Source organism: Colias croceus, chromosome 29 (genome assembly GCF_905220415.1).
Source record: "Colias croceus chromosome 29, ilColCroc2.1".
NCBI classification, from domain to species: Eukaryota; Metazoa; Arthropoda; class Insecta; order Lepidoptera; family Pieridae; genus Colias; species Colias croceus.
In genome coordinates, this window is record NC_059565.1 from 4,937,553 (window position 1) to 4,962,002 (window position 24,450).

The 24,450-nt window shown below is 32.1% G+C and overlaps 2 protein-coding genes and 1 non-coding gene across 4 annotated transcripts; 1 reads left to right on the top strand and 2 right to left on the bottom strand.

Annotated features, from left to right (window-relative positions):
- Positions 1-2,297: 2,297 nt before the first annotated feature.
- On the bottom strand, positions 2,298-9,305 carry LOC123704447 (zinc transporter ZIP9). The gene is made up of 6 exons (XM_045652837.1): positions 9,015-9,305; positions 7,757-7,934; positions 7,369-7,479; positions 5,615-5,753; positions 5,336-5,454; positions 2,298-3,431 (listed from the first exon to the last, which is right to left on the bottom strand). Exons 1-6 carry the CDS (start codon positions 9,108-9,110, stop codon positions 3,214-3,216), a joined length of 861 nt encoding a protein of 286 aa, XP_045508793.1. The 5' UTR covers positions 9,111-9,305; the 3' UTR covers positions 2,298-3,213.
- A 1,075-nt stretch (positions 9,306-10,380) lies between these two features.
- Positions 10,381-24,218, top strand: LOC123704446 (DNA-binding protein Ets97D). Of its 2 annotated transcripts, none has more exons than XM_045652835.1 (11): positions 10,381-10,680; positions 11,842-11,940; positions 17,236-17,357; positions 18,186-18,339; positions 18,972-19,107; positions 19,843-19,968; positions 20,373-20,446; positions 20,768-20,847; positions 21,449-21,575; positions 22,821-22,974; positions 23,599-24,218. In XM_045652835.1, the coding sequence occupies exons 1-11, from the start codon at positions 10,533-10,535 to the stop codon at positions 23,696-23,698; spliced, it is 1,320 nt and encodes a 439-aa protein (XP_045508791.1). In that variant the 5' UTR covers positions 10,381-10,532; the 3' UTR covers positions 23,699-24,218. The 2 variants fall into 2 exon arrangements, with proteins under 2 accessions (XP_045508791.1, XP_045508792.1); XM_045652836.1 differs by having other exon boundaries at positions 17,239-17,357.
- Trnav-uac lies at positions 17,711-17,783 on the bottom strand. Its single transcript has one exon. It is a non-coding gene; the product is annotated as a tRNA-Val (tRNA).
- Positions 24,219-24,450: the final 232 nt, after the last annotated feature.

The window sequence follows — 24,450 nt, forward strand, 5'->3', positions numbered from 1 at the left end:
TTTTTTCTTTATTTTTTTCTTAATAAGTACACTGCCACTGTCAGGATGTCAATGTGGTGTCCACTGAAAATCAGTGGAGAATCTAAGTGTCTTATATGTCCTTAGATTCTCAAACCACTGAGTGGATATTATCCATTTTGTGCCGTTGTAACTAGTTATAAGTTAATTTTATTTATTTTTTATGTATTAATGTGCATCGGTACAAATAAATGTATTTTCTTTCTTTCTTTCTTTCTTTCTAATGTTCAACGTATTGACTGAACGTCATTTAGCATAGTCATTAGTAATAGTATATTGAAAGTTTGGAAGTTAATTCTGTCGTCATTCAATAAACAAGCTATAGTCATGCAATCAAATAGCAGAATCAACCAGATGACGGCAACAGATATACATTCAAAAAATATAGGAACTTAAAACTATAAACATGTGCTCTCAGCTTATACCTAAATTACCTAATAATTATCACGCTTAGGTTTTTAAAAATAAAACTACCCGCAAATTTAACCACAATTCCATATAAAAATTCTACAAAATTGACATAGTAAATTTGGTTTATTGCACTTTATTGTATTAAAAAGCAAGCTATGGTCGATAAAGGCGCCATTTTCTTTAATTGGCTTTTATAGATTTTAATTTTTTTATGACGGACAGCTGTGGTAGTAGTCTTTTTAAAACTACCTCCATCGACCTTTAGTATTGAATGGTAATTGAATGTTTTGACAAAAAATTCGTATATGGAATTGTGTTTTAATTATTCGGAAATTCATAGCTTTTTTTAAGCTGCTCGTTTAAAACTTCATCTACGATTATTTTAAAATACCCTCATGATTTTTAACAATTACTCTTAATTACTCCAAGAAGATATTTTGGAGTAATTATTAAACAACCGAGAGTAAACTAATTACTCTTAAAATGTCACAGAACAAATTTGTCCGCTTTTGTTCCTTTAAAAAGCAATTAAAAATTTGCAAATTACCTTATAAAAGTATACTTAATTTTAATGTGACTAAATTATACAAAAATCAACATAAAATTAATCAATATACTTAAATACAGTATATATACACAATTGTACATACAATTACGACTATAATACTGAACTATTATTCTTTTATCGCTTTAAACACAACCGCCTTCTCTGACAGGCAAATATGGAATGAATCCCTGTGTCGAATCATGAGTTTTTTTTTATGAAAATGACGGTAGTTTAACAATAACAATGTATGTACGCGAATCGTATTAAAAATCGTTTTTTTTGTATTTATATTGTATAATAATCGATTATAATATAGACACCAATATAGTAAAATAGACAATGAGGATGAATAATTATAATATTAATTCTAACTCTCCTTACATTTTGGCACATTTATTTGCGCATTTTAAAACACTTATTTTTTTGTTAAGACCAATTTTTTTTTAGTTTGGGAAATTAGAAGGTTTAAATTTAAAACTAGATTAAAAGTTAAAATACGTTTAAAATTGTTAAAAGATAAATTTAATATTTATGTAATTATAATATTAACGCGGCACGTCTATACTCTACGAAGTGTTAATCTCAAATGCTCATTTATACACCATTTTTTTTATTTAAAACGAGGGTATTCAGAAGTTTTATATTGCCTTGTGCCTGATCGCACAAGTAAATGTTTATTCTGAAAGAAGAATATAACTTATGTATTCACACATAAAATACGATAAAATTCTTATATTAAAAATTACATGGATTTCCTTTAAAAATACCAAACTTGGTATACAATATGTACAGAGACACTTAAAAATCGTGTTGTCTCTCTCTTTAACCGACTTCATTTACATACAAATTCAAAATAGTTAAAAAGAGACAGCATGATGACTAATAATAATTATGTATTATTACACACATAGATTATCTTTAAAGACGCTTATAGCAAAATCGCATCAAAAATGGATTATTCATAGTCTTATTTAAATTCCATTTTAGGACGATTAAATATTTTACAAAATATCTACTCTACTATGAAAGTATATTTGTTACATTATACACAATTACTCATAAACTACTGAACCCAAAATGATGGGGTTGTGTTCATTCCAAATGTGGAATACAGTCGAAAGTATTATTCTACAAAATACAATTATTTTAAAACATCCATTTTAACAAAATATACTCAATACAACCTAGAAAAAAGAGTGTGTGCCGAGCACACGTGTCAGAAGTGAAACTTATTTGGCAAGATTCAAAGATACCAAAATCGTTGCCGTACTCCATGACGTGCGGTATTGCCATGACGCGACCTTGAAATTTTACTCTCAACGCGCCTAAATAAGTTTCACTTCAAAAATGTTTTAAACAATAAAAACAAGACAAACATATATTTATTAAAATTATGTATAGATTATACATTTATAAAAATTTAGCTGTTTCGGCTATAGCACGTGACAATAGATAGACAGACAGATAGAAAAATAGACATGCATAATATTGTGTCCTCACAAATATTACATTTCTAATTTTTAATTACACGAAAGAAAATTGTTTTTCCAATCACTGCAAATTTTTTCAAAAATTAGAAAATATACATGTACCGTGTACCATTTTATAACGTCACAAGCACATAATTTCCAAAAAAAAAAATTTTTTTTTTCAACATCTATCATTTCCCCAAAACCGCATCAATTCCTCTCCCTCAACAAACAACAAAAATTTGAAAAAAATATTTCGAAAAAAAAGAAATTTTTTTTTCACAAAATCTCTATTTGACGAAACCGCATCAATTCCGCTTCCACACTTTATCCCTTTGCAGCAGATAGATACAGAAACGTAGGTACAGATTGACACACACGATTATCAACACAATCCTGTACAGGACCTTAGCTATCCTGTACACGTGGGGTAAATATCAATGTTCGTGTCCCATCGTCAACAAAACTGGAAACATCGCGCCACAAAAGAGAATTATTAGATAAATATCATTAACAATAATAATAGCATATTTAACCACAAAAATTTCGAAAAAAAAAATCTTGAAAAAAAAATTTGACAAAAAAATTCAAAAAATATTTTTTTTTTAACAAAAAACTATATTTTTCAATAAAACCACATCAATTCCGCTTCCTCACTTTATCCCTTTGCAGCAGATAGATACAGAAACGTAGGTACAGATTGACACACACGAGTATCAACACAATCCTGTACAGGACCTTAGCGATCCTGTACACGTGGGGTAAATATCAATGTTCGTGTCCCATCGTCAACAAAACGGGCAACATTGCTCCACAAGAGAGAATTATCACATCTAGCATCTGTAGGCCGGAAAAACCCCGTTTCGGGGGAATACCCTCTTGGAGGGGTAGAAGTGTATGTGTGGGGTGGGGGTTGGTTATTTCGGGGAGCACGTGTACAGTAGCAACGTATAGGAACGTGCCCGCTGAGAATAGCATCGCTATACCTGTGGAAGATAAGGTTTATGAACAAAATATCTCATAAAATTGAGAAACAAAGCCGCTACTACTGGTTTAAGCTTCAAACTGTATAAGTAGCAGCTTTATTGCGCAAAAAAAGAGCGGTGCGCACACGTTTCAGAAGTGAAACTTCTCTTCTTTAAAATGATAACAAAATCGTCGCCTCACTCCATGACGTGACGGTATTGCTATGACGCTGAAATTTTACTCTCAACGCGCCTCAAGAAGTTTCACTTCAAAATTTTAAATGTAAAATAATAATGCTCGGGTAAAATGAAAAAAAAAAAAAACGTAAATACTGTGATTTTATAATTGTGCAAGATTTATTAGCGTAGGTACAATAAAAAATTACGAGACTCACAATTTCGCTAAAAAATAAAAATTATCTAAAGCAAAACTCTGCCTCCACGTGTATAAGACAGAGTTTTCTAACGAGCGATACAATACACTTTGAACATTACTGCCACGTAATAAGGTGTTAATTTCAATGAATGTTTTATACAACGCCGCTTGGACATTTTTGACAATCTTATAATAGGCGATTGTGAGTCAAGTTGTTTATTGTACGACTAGCGGTCCGCCCCGGATCCGCCCGTGGTACGTATTTCGCAATAAAAGGTAGCCTATGTTCTTTCTCAGGGTCTAAAGATTGTATGTGCCAAATTTCATCAAAATCGGTCCAGTAGTTTATGCGTGAAAACCATACATACAAACCTTTCCTCTTTATAATATTACTATAGAAGTATAGATAATAACACTGGTCTGCAAAAAAATTTTTTTTCGTGCTCCTTCTTATTTTTGCACAAGATTATTATAGAAGTGATACTTCTGAACAGAAATTAAGTTTTAAAAAATTTGTATCAGGACTAGATTTTTTGTGGTTTAATTTGAAAGAAACCCATTTTTTGTTCTAAGAATTATTTAGTTATTTTAATATTTAGGTTTAAACATTACAAATAATGTCAAGAAAACTATTAAAAACTATAATATAATATAATTACACATTATTTACATTGTTTTAATTAGTAGTTCTCTTTTCTTTTAATATTTTATAAGGAGTTTCGCGACAAATCGATCAAGTAAAATCAGCAAGCTTTGCTGCCAACTTATTATCTATATTTTACTATATTTTCAGTTAGCTTTTCCGTATCTCCTCTCAAACTTCTGGTGAAATGTTTCATAGTGGTCACCGGATACTCTTTTTACAGCTTTAGTCTGCTTAATTTCATAATTTAAGTCTTATCTAAGCTCCCGCATTTGCAGTCCCTAGAGACCACACTAAAGACTCACGCTTTCGATGTTGCGTCGTTTAAAAATCCATAACACGTGATTCAATTTCGCTTTATGGTTGAAATTATATACAAATTTTCATCAATATATCAGTACAATATAAACATTTTACCAAATTATTAGGATAAAATCATCAACCGTCACCTTAAAACTGTGTTAAAACTTTACTTTGAACTGGGCGCAGCGGAATCATGATGAGAACCACGGAAGCCCATAAATTCCCTTCAAATTAGTGTAAAAATAATGTCTTCAATAGATTTCGTTCTAGTTTTATAAATTCAAGTCGATTTTGTGATGAAAAATATCATAAAGACCGAATAAAATAGCATTATTGCAAGAGAGACTACTAAACAATACTGAATTTTGAGGAATTTAAAAACGACAATAAAAAAAAATTTAGACGTGATACAAAAAAACTGAAAGCAGATCTAGATTCAGCATGTTAAGATCTCCATGTTTATCATATTTTTATTCAAAGGAGGATTTCTTTGCAGACCAGTGTAATTATTAAGGAGATTTGACAGTACGTTAAAGATATGCGCGTGATTAACTACTAATTATTACTTCTCCTAATAAATTCCTAATCTCTCCTAAAACTCACCAGTCGCGTTGAAGTCGCTCAGCGTCTGCTTGCTCTCGTTGCCAATGCCGAAGTACGTGATCAGTGCAAGCAGGGGTGCGGAACAAGAGAATATTAGGAGATGTTTGCGGATTCGGTTCCTAAAAAAAGCTTTGTATTAGTACACATTTTTTCCAATTTTTTGTATACATTTTAATACTTATGACATTTTCCTACAATTTAAGTATATTTTTGCGGGTTTTATTTATTATTTTTTCCATTTTTTTTGCCATTTTTTCACAAATAAACGATATTTCTCACCTCTCAAGACCAGCATGCAGCAAAAAAGTGACCAATCCAAAAGCGGCTGGTGCTTTATGCAACATAATCGCCAGAAATACTATAATTTCTACGTCCGCGTGTGATGTGGTCGCCGCAGCACCTAGGGCTATGCCGTCAGCTGAAAATAGGTGAACAAATAAATAAATATTTAAATAAATAAATAAATATTTCAGGACAATTTTCACACACAGCACGATCTGATCCCATACTAAGCTTTCGCTTGTGTTATGGAAACCAGATGGCTGATAAACATACATATATAATTTTTTAAATAAATACTTATATAGATAATTAGCACCCAGACACGGAGCAAACATCTATGTTCATCACACAAATATTTGCCCCGGGTGGGAATCGAACCCACGACCTCTGGGTTCGATGGCAGGGCAACTACCAACCAAGCCAACCGGTCAGTCAATGTATAAAACACTGAACAAATATTATAAAAAGTAAAAAAAAGCGATCAGCGTCGCCCATATGCACAAACAGTGCAAAAACAAAAAGTTGTTTGGTTGTGAAAAAGTTGACACACCCCTATTATTTATTTATTTATTTATTAATTTAATAATATAAATGCGAAAGTAACTGTGTAACTATTTCTCTTCTTAACGCCTGAACCATTTAACCGATTAGGATGATATTTAGTATAAATATAGCTTCAAACCTGAGAAAGGACACAGGATGGAAGTTTTATCCCGGATATCCCATGGGAACGGGAACTATGCGTTTTTTTTTACTACGCGGACAAAGCCACGGGCGAAAAGCTAGTACGTAATAATTATGAAATGGTTGAGTAATTTTAGTTATCTTATCATATGATTACGTTACATATGAATGACTGTGTTTAAAATAAACTAATTTAAAACAACACTAGTAAATACCGTAACTTTATCCGTATTTTAAAATTAAACAAACTTTTGTAATCAAATACTAATTCAGTCATCATTTTTTATTGCACGTGTAACCTCATTAAATTCAATGCTTATTAATAATTCTATTGGAATTTAGCATTTGTTATATTACTATCTAATTATGGCCTATAAAAATGCATGTGCAAAAGTAAAAGTAATTTTATTAACCGACTTCAAAAAAAAGGAGGAGGTTATCAATTCGGCCGGTATTTTTTTTTTTTTTTTTTTATGTATGTACACCGATTACTCCCAGGTTTCTGAACCGATTTACGTGATTCTTTTTTTGTTCGATGCGGGATGGTGTCGAATTGGTCCCATAAAAATTTTATTCGGATAGGCCCAGTAGTTTTTATTTTATGAGCATTTTTGTCTGTAGGTATTTGTAAATTTTGCAAGTGCAAGTTTGAAGTCGGTTGTTTTTAACGCAGTTATCACTTGTTATTTTTTAATAAAATACTGAACAAAAACACGTTAACGAGGCGTCGTGTTTCCTTTCAGATTAGGTATGAAGACAGTAAGAGTCCTGAGAAGGGAACGATTTTATCTCGGAATTCCCAGTTCCCACGGGAACGGGAAAAAAATTAATAAATATTATTTATTGAACAAGCATACATTACACAAAATATGGACCACAGACTCCTAATATAGCTTTCACTGTGTTTCAGGAGCTTGTAATATGCTGCAAACTGTATGCGGATTTTCCTTTGACTGCGTGGTCGAAAAGCTATTTTCCTACCAACACCTTTATAGTCATCATTTTCTAGATCTTTATTCACAATAAACATCCTTTCATCATCATCATCATCATCATCACCAACTCACCAGCAGCATGCACCACGAGTCCCACGGTCGCTGTGACATTTTTTTCTACGGGATTACTCGAGTCGTTGTACCGAGCTGACAGCTGGTCCACCATTAGCATGAATATGAAGCCTGTAGACGACAGAACATTTTAATTAAATCGTAGTGATTTCATAGTGATAGTCAATTAATCAATCAATCAACTTCATAATCAATCAATCAATAATTTATTCTCAGAAAAACACAATTGATAGTGATAGTATAAAACTAAGTCGTTTTCTCTGCTTATGTATGGTTAAATCTTTGCCCGTATTTATGCTTAAATTATATTTTTAATTTTAGCGTTTATATTTATATGTATTTTGTTATATGATGTAAAAATTTTAAGTGTTTTTTTTCTAAAACTTACCTAAAACCAACGATATTCCGATAACCGAGTGCAAATCTGTCTGCACTGGCGGTTCAGCTGTGTAATTCGTGACTGCCCGTTCCCCAAACAGGGAACGGACACCTTCAGGTATGATCACCGCTAGGGCAGTGCCTACGAGGAGACCGGCGCCGAATACTGTCACTTTGAGGAGTTTCTCCTGGGAAGAGAATTGATGATATAAGCAATGATTGGGTTTAAACTAGTTTTAGTGTATAAATTAAAGATTGTCTGTGCCAAATTTCATCAAAATCGGTCCAGTAGTTTATGAGCCTATACAATAAAACAAACAAACAAACAAAGTTTTCCTCTTTATAATTTATATTAGTGTAGATGTAGATGTTACATGCTGTTTATCAAACTGTTAAACATAACATTTGAAAAGCTGTGTCGTCCTAACAAGTTTACCAACTCCAGATTTACATTTTTTCAACCAGTTTATTTAATCTATCCCCATACGGGGTTGTAGGGCCCGTACAGGGTAAATAAAAAAAATTAAGTACAATAATGCCTTTATTGCCTTAATTCTATAGGTATGGTTCATGTTGATGGTAATAAGTATGCGCGATTGCTATGGTGATCGAATGCTAATGAAATATATACTAAAATATTGATGTAAAATGCTGACAGCGCGCAACATGATGTACGAACACAATGCAATCCCTTTTAATCATAAGTTTCCACTTTTTTTTTCTGTTTTATGAGTGAAATTTAAATCATTCAAAGGCAAAGTTAAGTTAGTTAATAACTAATATCTATTTGTGTATGATTCTAAATATTTAAATTAACAGTTTCTACTGAACTGTCCTAGATGAAAATTGGAATACAATGTATGTCATAAGACTTAATATAATAGGTATAATAGGTAATTTTTTTAGTTTTTTTAATTAATATGCTTTCTGGAAAGGAAAGTTAAATCAGTAAATTATGAGAGAGGGAAGCTTAATTCATATCAAAGAAAAGCTAGAAATATTGGTTGGAAAAACATTTACTCCATTTTCATACTTTCAAAATAAGTACAAATATTATCACAAATATTTATCAATTTGTATAAAACGAAATTATATTACATTGATTATTACAAAAGCATATCGATAATGTGGAATTTGCAATAACTATTGCTACAAGTGTTACAAAATATGCTTTCGAAACGAAATCTGAGGAAACAGCTGGAAGATTACTGCCTTGTTATTTACGCGTAAATTTGTAAAAATCTTATTTTCTTATGAAAGCTTCTTACCTCGGACATGCTGACATTCAGAGGGATGCTACCAGCAACATAGGACCCGATTAACATAACTAAAGCTAATAAAATCAAGACGACGGTTCCATCCATTTTTGAGCAAAAAATTTACAGATCGCCGATAAATAGAGAATATTTTTATCAATAACTGCGGTAGCGAGAAGATCAGACTTCTATCGAGCGTCGATCATTCATTATTCACTAATTAACACTATTTACGAATTTAAAATATGATTTAGTTTATTTAAATTAAAAGTATTGTACATGTACGAAACACGGTCGATTTTGCTAAACTTGACAAATGACAACACAGCAACACCACAGTGTAATATGAACAAAATATGAAGTATGAACTGTCAATCAGGTGTCAACATAATTACGTATGGCAATATTGCTCAATTAAAGTTGCGTATACAGTGAAGCAAGAAGCTTATATCTTATACACTGGAGATTTCGGTATGAACATTTGACGTGTAACAAGAAAATATTGCCCAGTTGTTGTGTTTTATCACTTTCACACCTAACTTGGCATTGCCACTGTTAATACGAAGTTTTCCCAAGGCTACTACGTATGCTGTAATATTCTGTGCAAAAGGTTAGTTTTTGTACATGAGTTTGTTGATAAATTGCCAACAACGTCATTCAGAAGCATTGTTGGATGAGACAATTATTATTTATGCTAAATAAAATAAGTATCTGAACCAATTGTAACGCCTCCTCCACACTACTCGCGAAGTTCCTCGGCGAAGTACTCGGCCGAAGTTGACTGAAGTCCGCGGTGCTACACTACACACTCGTTCAACTTCGCGAGGAGCGCATACGTTCATATTCAGAACGAACTTCAGGTAACTTCGTGCCCTTTGACTCAGGCGCAAAAACCGACAACAAACGGAAGTCGGCCGAGGCGAGGTAAAGTTAAAGCAAGAAGCTTATATCTAATTATAAGCTTCTTGGATATAAGCTTCTTGCAGTGAAGCAATCATGAATCAAGCAAAAAATTGTGACGTGTTTACTTTTTGTTTACTTAGCGTATTTATATAGATTTTAAAATAGATAACAGTTATTTACTACAGATCATCTTAATATATTCTAGGTATTTATTATTATAAACTCTACATTTACGAAAATGTTCTATAAAATTTACATTTTTCCAATTTTATGATGAACATTTTGAATAGGTTTTAGGAAAATTTTATCAAATCATGTAAAAATTAACATAATCATGCGTGTATTAAAAAATATAAAGGTAATCAAGAATGAAAAAGAATTATGAACATCCAAAAAATATAACTTGATATAAATTATATGTACCTACGTAATAGATAACAGAATATCTTGTCAATGTCATTCCCTTCATGGTTTCCCGTCTAGTGCACGCGGAAGTGGGCAATCAATTTCCTTTTCCTTTAATTTTTCAAATAAACATTGGAAAAAGTTTATTTTCACTTCAACTTATTTTTAAATACTGTTCTTATCGTTACTTAACACATAAGTGAGCACTTACTAGTGTTCAAAATGGAGGTGACGGACATAAGTGATTTGTTGAATGTTAGATCCATTAAAATGGAAACAATTGAAAATAGATACTCGGATACTGCTGAAAATGTTGAATCCAGCGATGCTTTATCAATAATTCCTCAATACGTCACGGAATCCGATCTAGGTATAGTATACTACTACATATTTTTGTTGTGCTATAATATGTAACTACCGACTATTCTAGACATTATTATTAGCAATACATTCAAGACTCGACGCGAGGCTATGTAGACTGTAGTAAGGCCACAGGCCTGTGGCACAGTTAGGACTTAGGCCTATTTTTTGACATGATTTCAAATTGCTTCCAAAAAAAAAAAACAAGTTCCTAATTTAAAATTTTAATACCGTGGATATTTTCCATATCTCCAAGGGGCAAGCAAGGTTATTAAAAAAACCAAAATACTAAAAGACTTTTTTTTTTATTTTAAAACTTTTACTTGATTAACCAGACTTTGAAAAGTAATAGGTAATAGCATTAGAAACATGTCCAGTTTCTATCTTATACTAACTTCCGAGAAACAGTATACAATCGAGAGATGTAGGTATTATTATCTAATAATGTTAAACCAATACTTTTGATTTTTACTTACGAAACATTATTATTAAAATTCAACTGACCAATTGGCATGGTTGGTAGTGGCCCTGCCTTCCTAGCCAGAGGTTGTGGGTTCGATTCCCACCCGGGGCAAATATTTGTATGATGAACATAGATGTTTGGTCTGTGTCTGGGTGTTGAATATCTATATAAGTATAATTATTTAAAATTATATAAGTATGTTTATCAGCCATCTGTTTTTCATAACACAAGCGAAAGCATAGATCAGATCGTGCCATGTGAAAAATTGTCCTGAAAAATATTCAATGTACCTATATAAAAGTGAGTTTCATAAACAAAAAGCAGTTCCAGAAATACAAATATTGAAAGAAATAATGAAAATAAAATACTTAATAGGTACTGTATGTATAGATCTTAGAATCCTGTAAAAACTTAAAAAATTGTTTGTCTGTAAAGTCGGTTTACTGACGATAGTTGAACGTGACAACGTCCGACTGTGCTTCTTTGTCGCTCGTTCCGCGCTCTCGCTCGCACTTCAAGCCTTACATGGAACGCCTCAGATGAGTCAGAGCGAGGTAACGCCGCATGAGTCATGTTTTTTCGTGCGTGCAGCCGGCTTTATCGAATTATAAGACGTTGTCACGTCAAAAATGTTGTCATAAATCATAAAATTGGTAGAAAATCATATTTTCTATGTTAATATACTAATTTATTAAAATATGTTTCCAGGCTTGATGCAGACAGGTACAGAAATACTAGAAGCTCCGCTAGCCGTGTTCACCGACACCCCTGAAGATGAAGACGCCATGCAAACTATGGAATCAAGCGGTAAGATAATATTTATACTAATATCATAAAGCTGAAGAGTTTGTTTGTTTGAACGCACTAATCTCAGAAACTACTGGTCCGATTTGAAAAATTCTTTTGGTGTTAGATAGCCCATTTATCGAGGAAGGCTATAGACTATATATCATCACGTTAAGCGGAGCGGAGCAATGCGGGTAAAACCGCGGGGCACAGCTAGTTATGTATATAACTAAAAGATGTTAGTTACATGACTGAAAATTAATGGCTGAATAGAATATTAGTGATTTTTAGTTGTTGGATTAGTCTCCACTTGGATAACATTAAAATTTGGGGCTACTTTGAAGAAAATTTAGTTAAATATAAAAAAAGCTGTTTAAACCCTCGTCTGTCGGAACACAGATCTGTGCCAAAAATTTTGTACCCGTAGTCTGTCGGGGCACAGATCTGTGCCAAATCACCGCCGGTTGGAAATTGGCTCATTGTAACGCAAATATAGTTCAAATCTGCATAAACGACTATTTAGTTGATAGCTTATGAATTACTGAATATTTAAAGTCCATCCAATAATAATTTGACCGATAAATATTCGAAATATAACAGTAATTATGTCATACTTTAGTCGAGTAACTTTTAACTTTTAAAGTTTTACAAAATGTAAAATTTTGCGGAAAGTTGAAAAACGGTAATTATTTAATGGTCTTTTTATTATTATTGACTATATAACCTAATGTTTATGTGCCGAAATATTGAAAATTACCAACAATTATACCATAAATAATGGTTTCAAATATGTATCTATCACTTAACTGTACGTTGCTTAGTTTTTGACCTCTGGTAAATCATATTTTTTTTTACATATTGTATTTGTTCTTTACATCATTTTACGAGAAATTTTATGAAGATTTTAATGATAAAATTAAAAATTTGATACTGTGTTCCATTTTAGAGATATTTCGTTTTCAAATCAAAACCGACAATAATTTCCCCGTAAAATCCGCATACAGGATGTTCACAAATTCAACGTCACTATTTTTTAAATTTCGTCTTCAATTAAATTTTTCATTTTCATACAAAATAAAATGTACATGATAATATGTTTTGTTTATATTGAAAGGTATCGTTTTTGTGGTATTTATAATTGTCCTCAGGTTAAAAACGATATACATAATCAACTACAAAAATTATAGTCCGTAACCTGCTTACGAAAAAATTCCAGAGACACATTTTCTTTCTTAAATCTTTTAGTTTTAGTATATTATGGTTAAAAGTGTATATATGCTGGAAAAATAGTAAAAAAACCTACAAACAACAATGAACAAGGGAACAATGGTTTTCACTATGACCTATATATAGGACAAAGTGATACTATGTAATTTGTGTAGGACAAACTCAAAAAGAAATTTAACACTTTAATTATACAACATATTCTTACCTTCATACAAATACAACATATGTATTATTATTTATTGGGGAACCTTAAGTTTCAGAAAAAATAAAAAGCCGGCCAAGTGCGAGTCGGACTCGCGCACCGAGGGCTTCGTACAAACTTATTTTTTTTATTATGCTGTAGGTATCTTTTAAATTGTAAATCTGAGTTTTAAATGTGAATATCAAGTTAATACACGTAGGCGTTCATATTAGTTGAAAGTTGAAATTATTAAGTAAGTACTTTTTTTATTTGTAAATGGCAATTAAAAAATCATGTTCTTTGCAATTATTCTTATATCTGTTTTTATAAAACATTGCTTTTTATCAAATTTAAAGATTTTATGTACTTGGGAAGTACCCTGTCGGTTTTGATTGCCTTGCAAATGTCAAAATTTGCTAAAAATTGCAGTATTAACGGCTGCATCCCAAAGGGTTTGGTTTTTAAGGGTCCAGAACCCTAATAAGATTACGTCTGTCCATCCCATCTGCCCATCTGTCTGTCTGTCTGTCAAGACCCATTTTATAAGGAGCGCGTAATGTGACATTTAACTGAAATTTATATTGATTACTTGAGTCGATTGAAGTTGCGAAAAAATCAAACTTATAAACCAACGCAATCAAAAGATACAGCCGTTTATGCTGCAAATTTTCGCAAATTTCGACATTAGCAAGGGAATCGACACCTACAGGGTACTTCCCGTGTACGTAGAGTTTTGAAATTGGGGTAAAATAAGCTCTTATAGCGCAGATTGAGGAATAATTTCGAAAATCATAAAATTTTAGAGTTACAACATAATAAAAAATTGGTTTGTTCGGAGCCCTCGGTGTGCGAGTTTTTTATTCTTATGTACTATATGTAGTACATTCGTAGGCAGAACGTTATAGATGTAGATCGCTGTCTGAAGACGATTATTTTTTTGCATTCATGACTTTAAATAGCCTTGGAACATTACAGATTTAATAAAACGAATTAAATGCATCATTTGCAGTACGCCTGAAAATATTAATCTATCCTCTCATTTTGTAAATGACTAGCGATAACAATTATTGTATTTTTGGTGTCAAAACTGCTTCTATTACCCAGAAGAAGAATGCAATTTTTTTATTTGAAGATATCACATTGTTGTCTAAAACTACATAATCAATAATTACTTATTTGTTAGGTAACCCTAAATAAACTTCCACCTTGATATTTTAATTTTCATTTGAAGATAAAAATATCTAAGTAACTTTTTGATAGGATTACCTTTTTCCGATTCGTAAGCATTTGAGTATCAATAAAAGAGAATTCAAATGGAACAACGATCCTTGTGGCAATGGAAGACAAGACACTCCAAGGCTTACTTTAACAATAGGACGTAACAGTATTTGAAATCAAGAAACTATAACTCTGTATACTTTGTCAAATGAACAGATAATAATACTTACACGATCAGTGTCTGGGAATTTGCAGCTTTTAATTCCTGATACCAGGATTCTTCATGAAATTCTACACATTACGTTTTATTTTATTCCAATCAAAATATTTTTAAGTTCCATGCCGTTTGTGTACTACGGACTTAGTAGATAGGACTAAACTACTGAACCGATTTTAATACAATTTTACCGATTAGTTTATATCTTAATTACAATATGCTTGGAAATACTGCATGTATTGAAGTAAAATAAAAACTAGATTGGATAGCTTTCATCACTTTCCTGATCAAATTCAAGTGGAACCTCGTGGTAATAAATCGTCGTCTCAAGGCGGTCGTTGTGATCGATATATTACAAGAAATAATGAACAAGTTCGTTCTGTTCGACGTTATTTGTGCTAAGTTGCAAATATTCCTATTAATTGGCCAATGTTGGCGTCAACATCATACATTACAACCACATGAGTTTATAAATAGTACAGACACAAAGCTTCATAACAATTTTTTGTAGTGCTATCAGTTAAATAAAATTTATTTATTTATTTAAGTACTTACCAATTATTTCAATCCGTTAGATGATTGATATTTTTTTAAGAATCTCTGTACTATTTATTTACTCATAAGCTAATTTAGCCCACGGACAAAATTATTTGAGTAACGCGTGGCTAAGTTATATATGCATAAATAGGATTGGGAGCGTTAATTTTATTAAGGCATAACGTTTATTTTTTTAATAAAACAATAATATGATACGATTCTTTCTTCTATACAACTAGGGACATAATATAATGATTTTCATTTAGTATGTTTTCTGATTCCTATTATTTGTTGATTTTTAGAATGATAAGTATAACATTTAGATGTATAATATCATTTATATGTAATTGTTTATTTATTCTGAATCTTTAAGTTTATTGATTTTTATCCTTTACATAAGCTGTATTTTATAAAAAATGTTTCAAACTCAAATTTCCGTAAATTTTTTATTTATAAATTAAATGTAACGGTTTATAATTAAGTTATGGTATAATTAAATGTAGATTTCACATTTGTACAGCTTAGACATTTTTCTGAATGGATACAGTGCCTTTCGATTTGTAGTTGGACAACATTTCATATTATACGATTACTGGCTTCCGCCCGCGACTCTGTGGGCACGGAAAAAATTAAGATTTTTTTCTACGTATTTTTCCGGGATAAAAAGTATCCTATTTTACGCCCAGGATAATAAGGTATAATTAACCGAAACCTAACCGAAACCGAAACCTTAGTTTTCACGTGATGCCTTCACATACAGACAGACAGACAGACAGACAATAATTTTTTAATCACATATTTGGGCTTGGTATCGATCCAGTAACACCCCCTGCTATTTATATTTTCAATATTTTCAATGTACAAAATTGACCCTTCTACAGATTTATTATATGTATAGATAATAATTAAGAGCATGAAAGAAAAAAAAAGCATTTCTTCATAATGCTATTGTTACCACAAAAAATATTTTCAAATGCAAATTTTAAGAGAAAATAAATTAGACATGTGGAGACGTTATACATACAGACGTTAGAACAAAGCCCACTATAAGAATAACGTCATTTAGGAATACGACGATTTTTAAACATTAATAAAAACCTAAATATTTCCAAAAAGTAAAAATTACTGTTAGTTTTTATCTAGTTTTGATTAAAATAAAAATAAAAACAAGTAGCAAAAAATTTTGAAATGTTGTCATTTTGGAGCACCCTGTAAAGTCTGTATTTGTATGAACATGATTGGAGATCGCGCCCGCTTATGCTCATGCGTAAACGATGATATTCATAATCAACTTTCTCGAATTTTTATTAAATAAACCTATGTTTTTGTTACATTCACTCAAAAGATTGTCTATTCTAGTATGAAAATACAAAAATAAAAATCTAAAATACCTTGATATTATTTTTTTATGAGTATTTTTCTTTACAATGTAACATTTATTCAAAATGTGTGGGAAAAAATGCTTCTAATAAGTAAAATAAGCATGCCAGGGAGTAAGTAAGGTAACTAATATAAAGTTTGGTTAACTAGTTAGCATCAAAATTTACAAGAGTCTCACAGGTTAAAGTTTATATCACAAATTTTAATATCGAAAAAAATCGGCAAATCAGCGCCGAAAGCTCGAATTTGCCCGACAGACAGCACCTTTTTGAGGCGGCGCGCCGCGACAGCTGAGGGGTTAATGTACCAACTAACATTATAAAAATGCCTTTTTTTTAATGTATTTTTGTAATAAATAAACTTACGTATATTGAAATATGAAGAGATAGAATATGTTGAAAATTAATTCAACTAATAAAACAAATTTTGTTCTACTATAATAAATTACCACCGAGTAATATTTTATTCAATTCTAACTAGCAATTCCTGAGATTACCACATTCAAACACACAAAATCTTCAACTTTATAATACTATAACTAAATTATTATTTTCAGAAGAAGTGATAGTACAATTAATGGACATAAGAACAAGATTATCACAATTACGGACAATGTTAGAGAAACGATTAAATACAGATCTCTCAGATTATAATTTCTGGCTGCAAGACGCTAAATTGGTAAGTTTTATCTGTATGTTTGTATGTAACCGACTCCTTTAGACTCGATTTTGACAAACGGACAGATTTAATTCAAACTTTGTACACTTATCAAGGATCGGTGACAAAATAATTTCATGAGTTCATTTTTTAAGGCATAAATAACTATGCCTAATGAGTGTTTTCTAGACAAATTTTTAAAAAATACAACAAATCAAATTTTCTTCAGTGTTGCTGAAGTTGTTCTTATATATTATGATAAAAAAAGAAAAACTCAAAAGACAGGATTTCTTATTTATAATGCTGTATAAAATTAAATCAATTTTTAATTATATGGCAACAAAAGAAAAATGAATAAAAAAACACAAAAGTTATGATTCCGGCCAGGATCGAACTGGCGGCCTTCTGCGTGTAAAGCAGATGTGATAACCACTACACCACGGAACCCGTTGGCATAGATTTGAAATAAGAAATTATATTACGAGATATCAAATTATCAATAGAAAACAATTATGTGATTTTTTGTTGTTGATAAAAAAAATATATCTTTATTCGATTACAACTAAAAATTTATTGAGCGACATTTTGATGGATTTTTAGCGCGATAAACGGACTGATTTAAATTGTAATTCTAACTAGGGCTCCTGTTGGTCTTAGCGTAATGATATATGTATAGCCTTATATGTATAGCCTTGCTCGATAAATGGGCTATCTAACACCGAAATAATTTTGCTAATCGGACCAGTAGTTTCTGAGATTAGCGCGTTCAAACAAACAAACTCTGTAGCTTTATAATATTAGTATAGATTTCATCTTATCAGCGTTTTAAAATATATTTTATATTACCAGTTAGAAAACCACAAAACACTTGTGGAACAATGCATTCGTGGATCTGGCGTAGTTCAAGTGAATATTCAAATAAAACCGTCTCAAAGGAAAATCAATATTATGGATGTGTTGAAGCCTGATGAAGAACTGCTCCAACTGCCTGCTGGTGACGAGGGTTAGTGGTAAAATTTGGTAAAAGCGCTTTAAGAGGAGGCTCCCTAAATTTTATGTGAATTTGCATTAATATTCTGAAACAGTCACACATACAATCAAAATGCAACTTTAGTATATGATTTATTGGGTCTTTTTCTTTCGATGTACAAGACAGTTACGATATTGAAACATTTTCGCTCGATTCATTTTTTATTCAAAAACTATGCCTTTTTTAAAGATTTACTTGGACTATATAAAATAAATTATATTAGGGCCTCCTCTTAAAGTGGTAAATATGGGAAAAGTGATACCTAATTGTAAAAAAATGATGAACGTGGTATGTGATGGTGTATGTTAGATTGTGGTGGTAAAAGCGATAGTGATTGTATTTATCGTGTTTTTTTTTTGACGTGACTACGTCTTATAATTCGATAAAGCCGGCTGCACGCACGAAAAAACATGACTCATGCGTCGTTACCTCGCTCTGACTCATCTGAGGCGTTCCGTGTAAGGCTTTAAGTGCGAGCGAGAGCGCGGAACGAGCGACAAAGAAGCACAATCGGACGTTGTCACGTTCAACTATCGTCAGTAAACCGACTTTACAGACAAACAAATTTTTTTTTCAACTATTTTTTATGTAATTATTACATTTAGTGGTGGAAGTCTCCCCCCCCCGAGCCCCGTCTCCCCCCCCGGAGCCGCGTCACGCTGTGGCCGTCAAGTGGTTAGTGGACGATCACTTTAGGTCCGAACACGCGAAGGCTAAGATACCTGACGATCCTTCTATGTGGTGAGTTTTTTGTGATTTTTTGTGTAAAAATTATATAAATACGTGATTTTTTGAGAAAAAGCTAACCCTGATGTGGTGTTTTGTAAATGTTAAAAATATGTAATGACGATTCGAAAGTGCTTCTAAAAGAAGTCTAATTGAATAAATAAATGTTCGAGTTTTTGGAGATTAAAAAAATTACGCATTGAGAAAAACTTGACAAGAAAGACGAGTTTTTCTGATGGAAGCTTGAGGCGAAGACACAGGATAATACATTAATTAATTATTATTATTTTTTTTAATATGTATATGGTATCTATACTAATATTATAAAATTGAAGAGTTTGTTTGAACGCGCTAATCTCAGAAACTACTGGTCCGATTTGAAAAATTCTTTCGGTGTTGCATAATCCATTTATCGTGGAAGGCTATAGGCTATATATCATCACGCTAAGACAAATAGGAGCGGAGCAATGCGGGTAAAACCGCGAAGCGCAGCTAGTATAATATAATAACACTAGCCTACCGCCCGCGGCTTCGCCCGCTTTGTCTAAAACCTAAAAAATTATATACTAAAACCTTCCTCTTGAATCACTATATCTATTAAAAAAAAAACGCATCAAAATCCGTTGCGTAGTTTTAAAGATTTAAACATACAAAGGGACATAGGGACAGAGTAAGCGACTTTGTTTTATACCATGTAGTGATGTACTCCATATTAAATTTTCATATGTATGTTGTATATTAAACTTACAGGTCAGTACAGCACGTAAAACTGTGGATACAATGGGCGGTCCGTCAGTTCAATCTCGCCGGGGTCAAATTGTCAGATTGGAACATTAGCGGCCATGATTTGTGTAATATAACGCATTCCGATTTTAAGTGAGTTTCTTTCATTCTTTTTGTATAAATTTTAGGCGCGTTGAGAGTAAAATTTCAAGGTCATGGCAATACCGTCACGTTATGGAGTAAGGCGATTTTGCTATCTGTGAATCTTGTCAAAGAAGTTTCACTTCGGACACGTGTGCTTGGTACACACGCTCTTTTTTCCTAAAAAATTGTATATTTGCAATTATTTCTAGTAATTCTACGTTTAATACTGTCCTACTAAATATTTTTATCAATCCTACTGTTAGCAGATTCTATAAGTACTTACTAATAAATAGTTGATGATCTTAAATATTTTTGTTATCTTATTTTATTATATTTTATTTAAAGTGAAGTTGTTTTAAAAAGTAGTTTATTAAAAATTAAATTATCTACAATATAATTGAATTTTCTTTCAGAGAAAAAGTGCCATCAGATCCTGGAGATCTGTTTTGGACACATTTCGAGCTGTTGAGAAAATGTAAATTTATTGGTAAGTAAAAAATAACCTGACTAATAAAATCAATTAGAGTAGACTGATTTACAATCGATATCGAAGACAAATATTGTTTATAAAATGTTTATCTGTTTGTCTGTATGTATGTCCGAGATAAACTCAAAAACTATTGCATGGATTTACTTAAAATTTTGCATGAATATTAATAACAGGTTGGGTCAACGTAATATTATAGTCTATAATATATTATAATCACGGTAAGACCAATAGGAGTGAAGCAATGCGTGTAAAATCGCGGGGCACAAGCTAGTAAATACCGTTTTAAATATATTATATTATTGTAATTATATTTTTCAGCCGTGGTTCAAACAGACGACCCTCCCTCAAGAGACCCGTTAGAACTTCCCCACTCGGCTATAAAGAAAAGACACAAACAGGTATGTGTATAACCGTACATGCTAGACTAAAATTGATGAGATTGCATTTTTTTAGTCGGGTTTAATAGATGCATTTCGATTTATCAACACCATTTTATATTATGTACCTACTGTAATATAATGAGCTATTTTAATGTTTGTAAAACATCTTGTTCTTAAAAATATTAGTTTCCGTGTATACGAACAGCTAAAATACTAAATTTTTCAGTTATTTTCAGAATAATGTTTTTTGTGATTATTTTTTAAACATCAAATCAAATATATTATAAATTTTATTCAATTTTAAAACAAAATGTACCTAAATGTAATGCATCATCACCATGAAATATGTAATCCTTATGGTTTTGCGGGTTGTCTGGTAGAAATCGCTTACAGCGATAAGAACGCCCTCTGTACATATTTTAACTTGTATCGCTCTTATTTTGTAATCCTGTATTTTTGTGTGTAATAAAGAATTCTTCATTCATTCATTCAAATTTAAATTTCAAATGTCAAATTTAAAAATTCAAATTTCAAATTTCAACTTTCAAATTTCAACTTTCAAATGTCACATGTTAAAATTCAAATTTCAAATATCAAATCAAATCAAATCAAATTCCAGCCACTCGTCGGTTCAGACGAAGCTCGCTACACTCCACGCGCCGGTAACAACGGGCAAGTGCAATTGTGGCAGTTCTTATTGGAATTACTGACAAGTGCACAGCATTATAACTTGATACGATGGGATGGTGAGTATGGGATATGGGACATAAGGGGCCCTCTTGTAAAATACAGGGTGTCCCAGCAACGGTATACTTACGGAGGTTATAGTTTTGCATACGCTGAGTACGTAAAAAATTATTATAAAATTCCAGACGAATTTTTTTGACAAAAAGATGAATTCTATGTGTACAACTGTACACCCATAACAAGCAACCCGCCCAACTTTGCCACCAGCACGTGAGCTGTCGTTTAAGATTATGTTTTCATAGACAAAATGATCACATTAGAGAAGCGGTATATGCCGGCTGCGCGAAGCTAGAGATGAAAACGTGGATTATAAAGAAAAATTAAGCAAAAAATTTTTTGTTGAATTTTGTTGTTTAAGTATTTTTTACGTGATCAGTGTATGCAAAACTACAAGTCCCTTCGCGCTTAGTATACCAATAGTGGGACACCCTGTATAATTATATATGTATGTTTATCTGCCATTTGGTTTCCATAACACAATCTAAAAACTTGGTGCATATAGGAAAGTGCCAAAAAAGTGTGAAAAATGTCCTGCAATTTATTTATTTGCTGGGCCAACGTTGCCCATTGTGTAGATCGTAGTGTCTAATGTTTTGTATGTGTGTGTGTAATAATATTATGTAGTTCTCTTGTTTTGAATAAAGTCGGCAGTTTAAGTCAGTATAATACAGCCTACCTACCTACCTACACTACACAATACATTACATTACACTAGACTACACTAACGCCGTTAGTACACCGACGCATTCACGTACGGCAGCGAATCTCTGCGAAACTACCTACTGCGTAGCGAAATATCTGCGGAACGTTAGTAAACAGCAATGTTTTCGCAATTTTTTCGCAATGCGTCTGTGTAATGGCCATTTCGCAGTTCCTTGCGAAACAATATTGACAAGGACGCAACTATTTCATCTATCTATGTGCTAGAGTGAGACATATCATATGCGAAAACCTGCCATACTACTGACAGATTTTTCATTGTATCTCTGCTGTACGCGAATGCGTCGGTGTACTAAGGGCGTAAACATTAAACAAATTATCGGTACGGTAGGACAATGATTGGGGTATGGGATAACAAGTGGGATGTGGGATAATAAGTGGGATATGGGATAGTAAGTGGGATATGGGATAATAAGTGGGATGTGGGATAATAAGTGGGATGTGGGATAATAAGTGGGATATGGGATAGTAAGCGGGATATGGGGTAACAAGTGGGATATGGGATAATAAGTGGGCTATGACAGGCACGGAGGGCGAGTTCCGGCTGTTAGAGCCAGAACGAGTAGCACGGTTATGGGGCGCCCGTAAACACAAGCCCGCCATGAACTACGAGAAGCTTTCCCGGGCACTGAGATACTACTACGATGGGGATATGATCGCGAAAGTGCCGGCTAAGAGGTGAGTTAGTGTTCTAATTTACTGAACTGTGGTACTGAAAAACTTTCTTTGGTAACGTCGCCTCGGTAAGGCAGAAAGACGCGGGTTCGAATCCCGCTTCGTGTTCGAGTTTTTTATATTTAAAAATATAAGTACTAAAAAAAATTTTTTTCATTGTTATTTGCATTTTACTGAACTGCGATGTTGAAAACTTTCTTTCATAATAATTATTCTCCTTTCACATAGTTTAATTTCTCTCCTTGCGTTTTGTTATTTGGAAGAAATCGATACATAGCGATAAGACAGCCATTTGCTTATTTATTATCCATTTATTACACTTTATTAATACAATCATTAAATAATAAGAAAAAATAAAAATAAAATATGGTAGTTACTAGAAAGATAATATCTTTCTAGTTTCTAGTACCATATTTTTATTTTTATTTTTTCTATATATATTATATATAGTACAATTGGTGGCCTTATCGCTAAGCAGTGGCCTTTGCCTGGCAACCGAGCGGCAAAAAAGCGAAATATTTAGTACCTAATAAAAATTAAAAATTCTTAGTAATGTTTTATTGTTTAATTGTAAGCGTAATATTATATTTAAATAATAAAAAATCTAAGTAATAAATAAATACACAGGTTCGTATACAAGTTCGTGTGCGACCTGCGGCAGCTGCTCGGCTACGGCGCCGACGAGCTGGCGCAGCTCGTGCAGGAGATGCACCGCGAGACGCAATGATATTATATAATTTAAAGTTTAAACGGAATTTAAATGTGATTTATTTACTGTTTAACGGATTTTAATTGCGATTTATTTACTGTTTAACGGATTTTAATTGCGATTTATTACATGTTTCACGGATTTAAATTATGATTTATTACCGGTTTGAGGGGATTTAATTGCGATTTATTACCTGTTTAACGGATCTTAAACATGATTTATTACCATTTAACAGTTTTTATCGCGATTTATTTACTGTTAAACGGATTTAAACGCGATTTATGTAATTTTTTTGTTCATTTTGAATACAATTTATGAATTTAAGAATTTCAATTAAAATAACATTAACTGTAAAGAAATTATTGGTCGAATTACTGTATTTTGTATTCAAAATCTTGTAAAGTCGTTAATTTAGTTTTACATCGTATTAAATAAGTAGGAATTACTGGAAAGTCAGTTTAAAAATAAGTTACATTATTAATTTATAAGAAAAAGTTTTTGATTTTATGTAAATATGAAAATAAAGTTTATTTCTGTTTGTTTGTGTTTTATTTTTAGCTATGTCAAAACTGACATAATATTATAATTTGGCGCCAAACATTGACATTATTTATTTTGAATCCGCACTTTTTTCATCGAATTATTATTTGAAACTAGCAAACCGGGCGAACTCCGTTTCGCCACCAGAGACACCTTTTCTTTGCTATAAACCTCACGGAGCCCGAGACCTTTCCAACGAATGCAAAACCGTGGAAATCGGTTCGTGTATT

Excerpts from the sequence above, each read along its gene's own strand:
- LOC123704446 (XM_045652835.1), top strand. The coding sequence starts at position 10,533 with ATGGAGGTGACGGACATAAGTGATTTGTTGAATGTTAGATCCATTAAA. Across the intron at positions 20,447-20,767 it reads GAGAAAATGTAAATTTATTG|CCGTGGTTCAAACAGACGAC; the intron begins GTAAGTAAAAAA and ends TATATTTTTCAG. Across the intron at positions 21,576-22,820 it reads TAACTTGATACGATGGGATG|GCACGGAGGGCGAGTTCCGG; the intron begins GTGAGTATGGGA and ends GGGCTATGACAG.
- LOC123704447 (XM_045652837.1), bottom strand. The coding sequence starts at position 9,110 with ATGGATGGAACCGTCGTCTTGATTTTATTAGCTTTAGTTATGTTAATC. Across the intron at positions 7,480-7,756 it reads CGGAATATCGTTGGTTTTAG|GCTTCATATTCATGCTAATG; the intron begins GTAAGTTTTAGA and ends TGTCGTCTACAG. Across the intron at positions 5,754-7,368 it reads ACTCGTGGTGCATGCTGCTG|CTGACGGCATAGCCCTAGGT; the intron begins GTGAGTTGGTGA and ends ACCTATTTTCAG.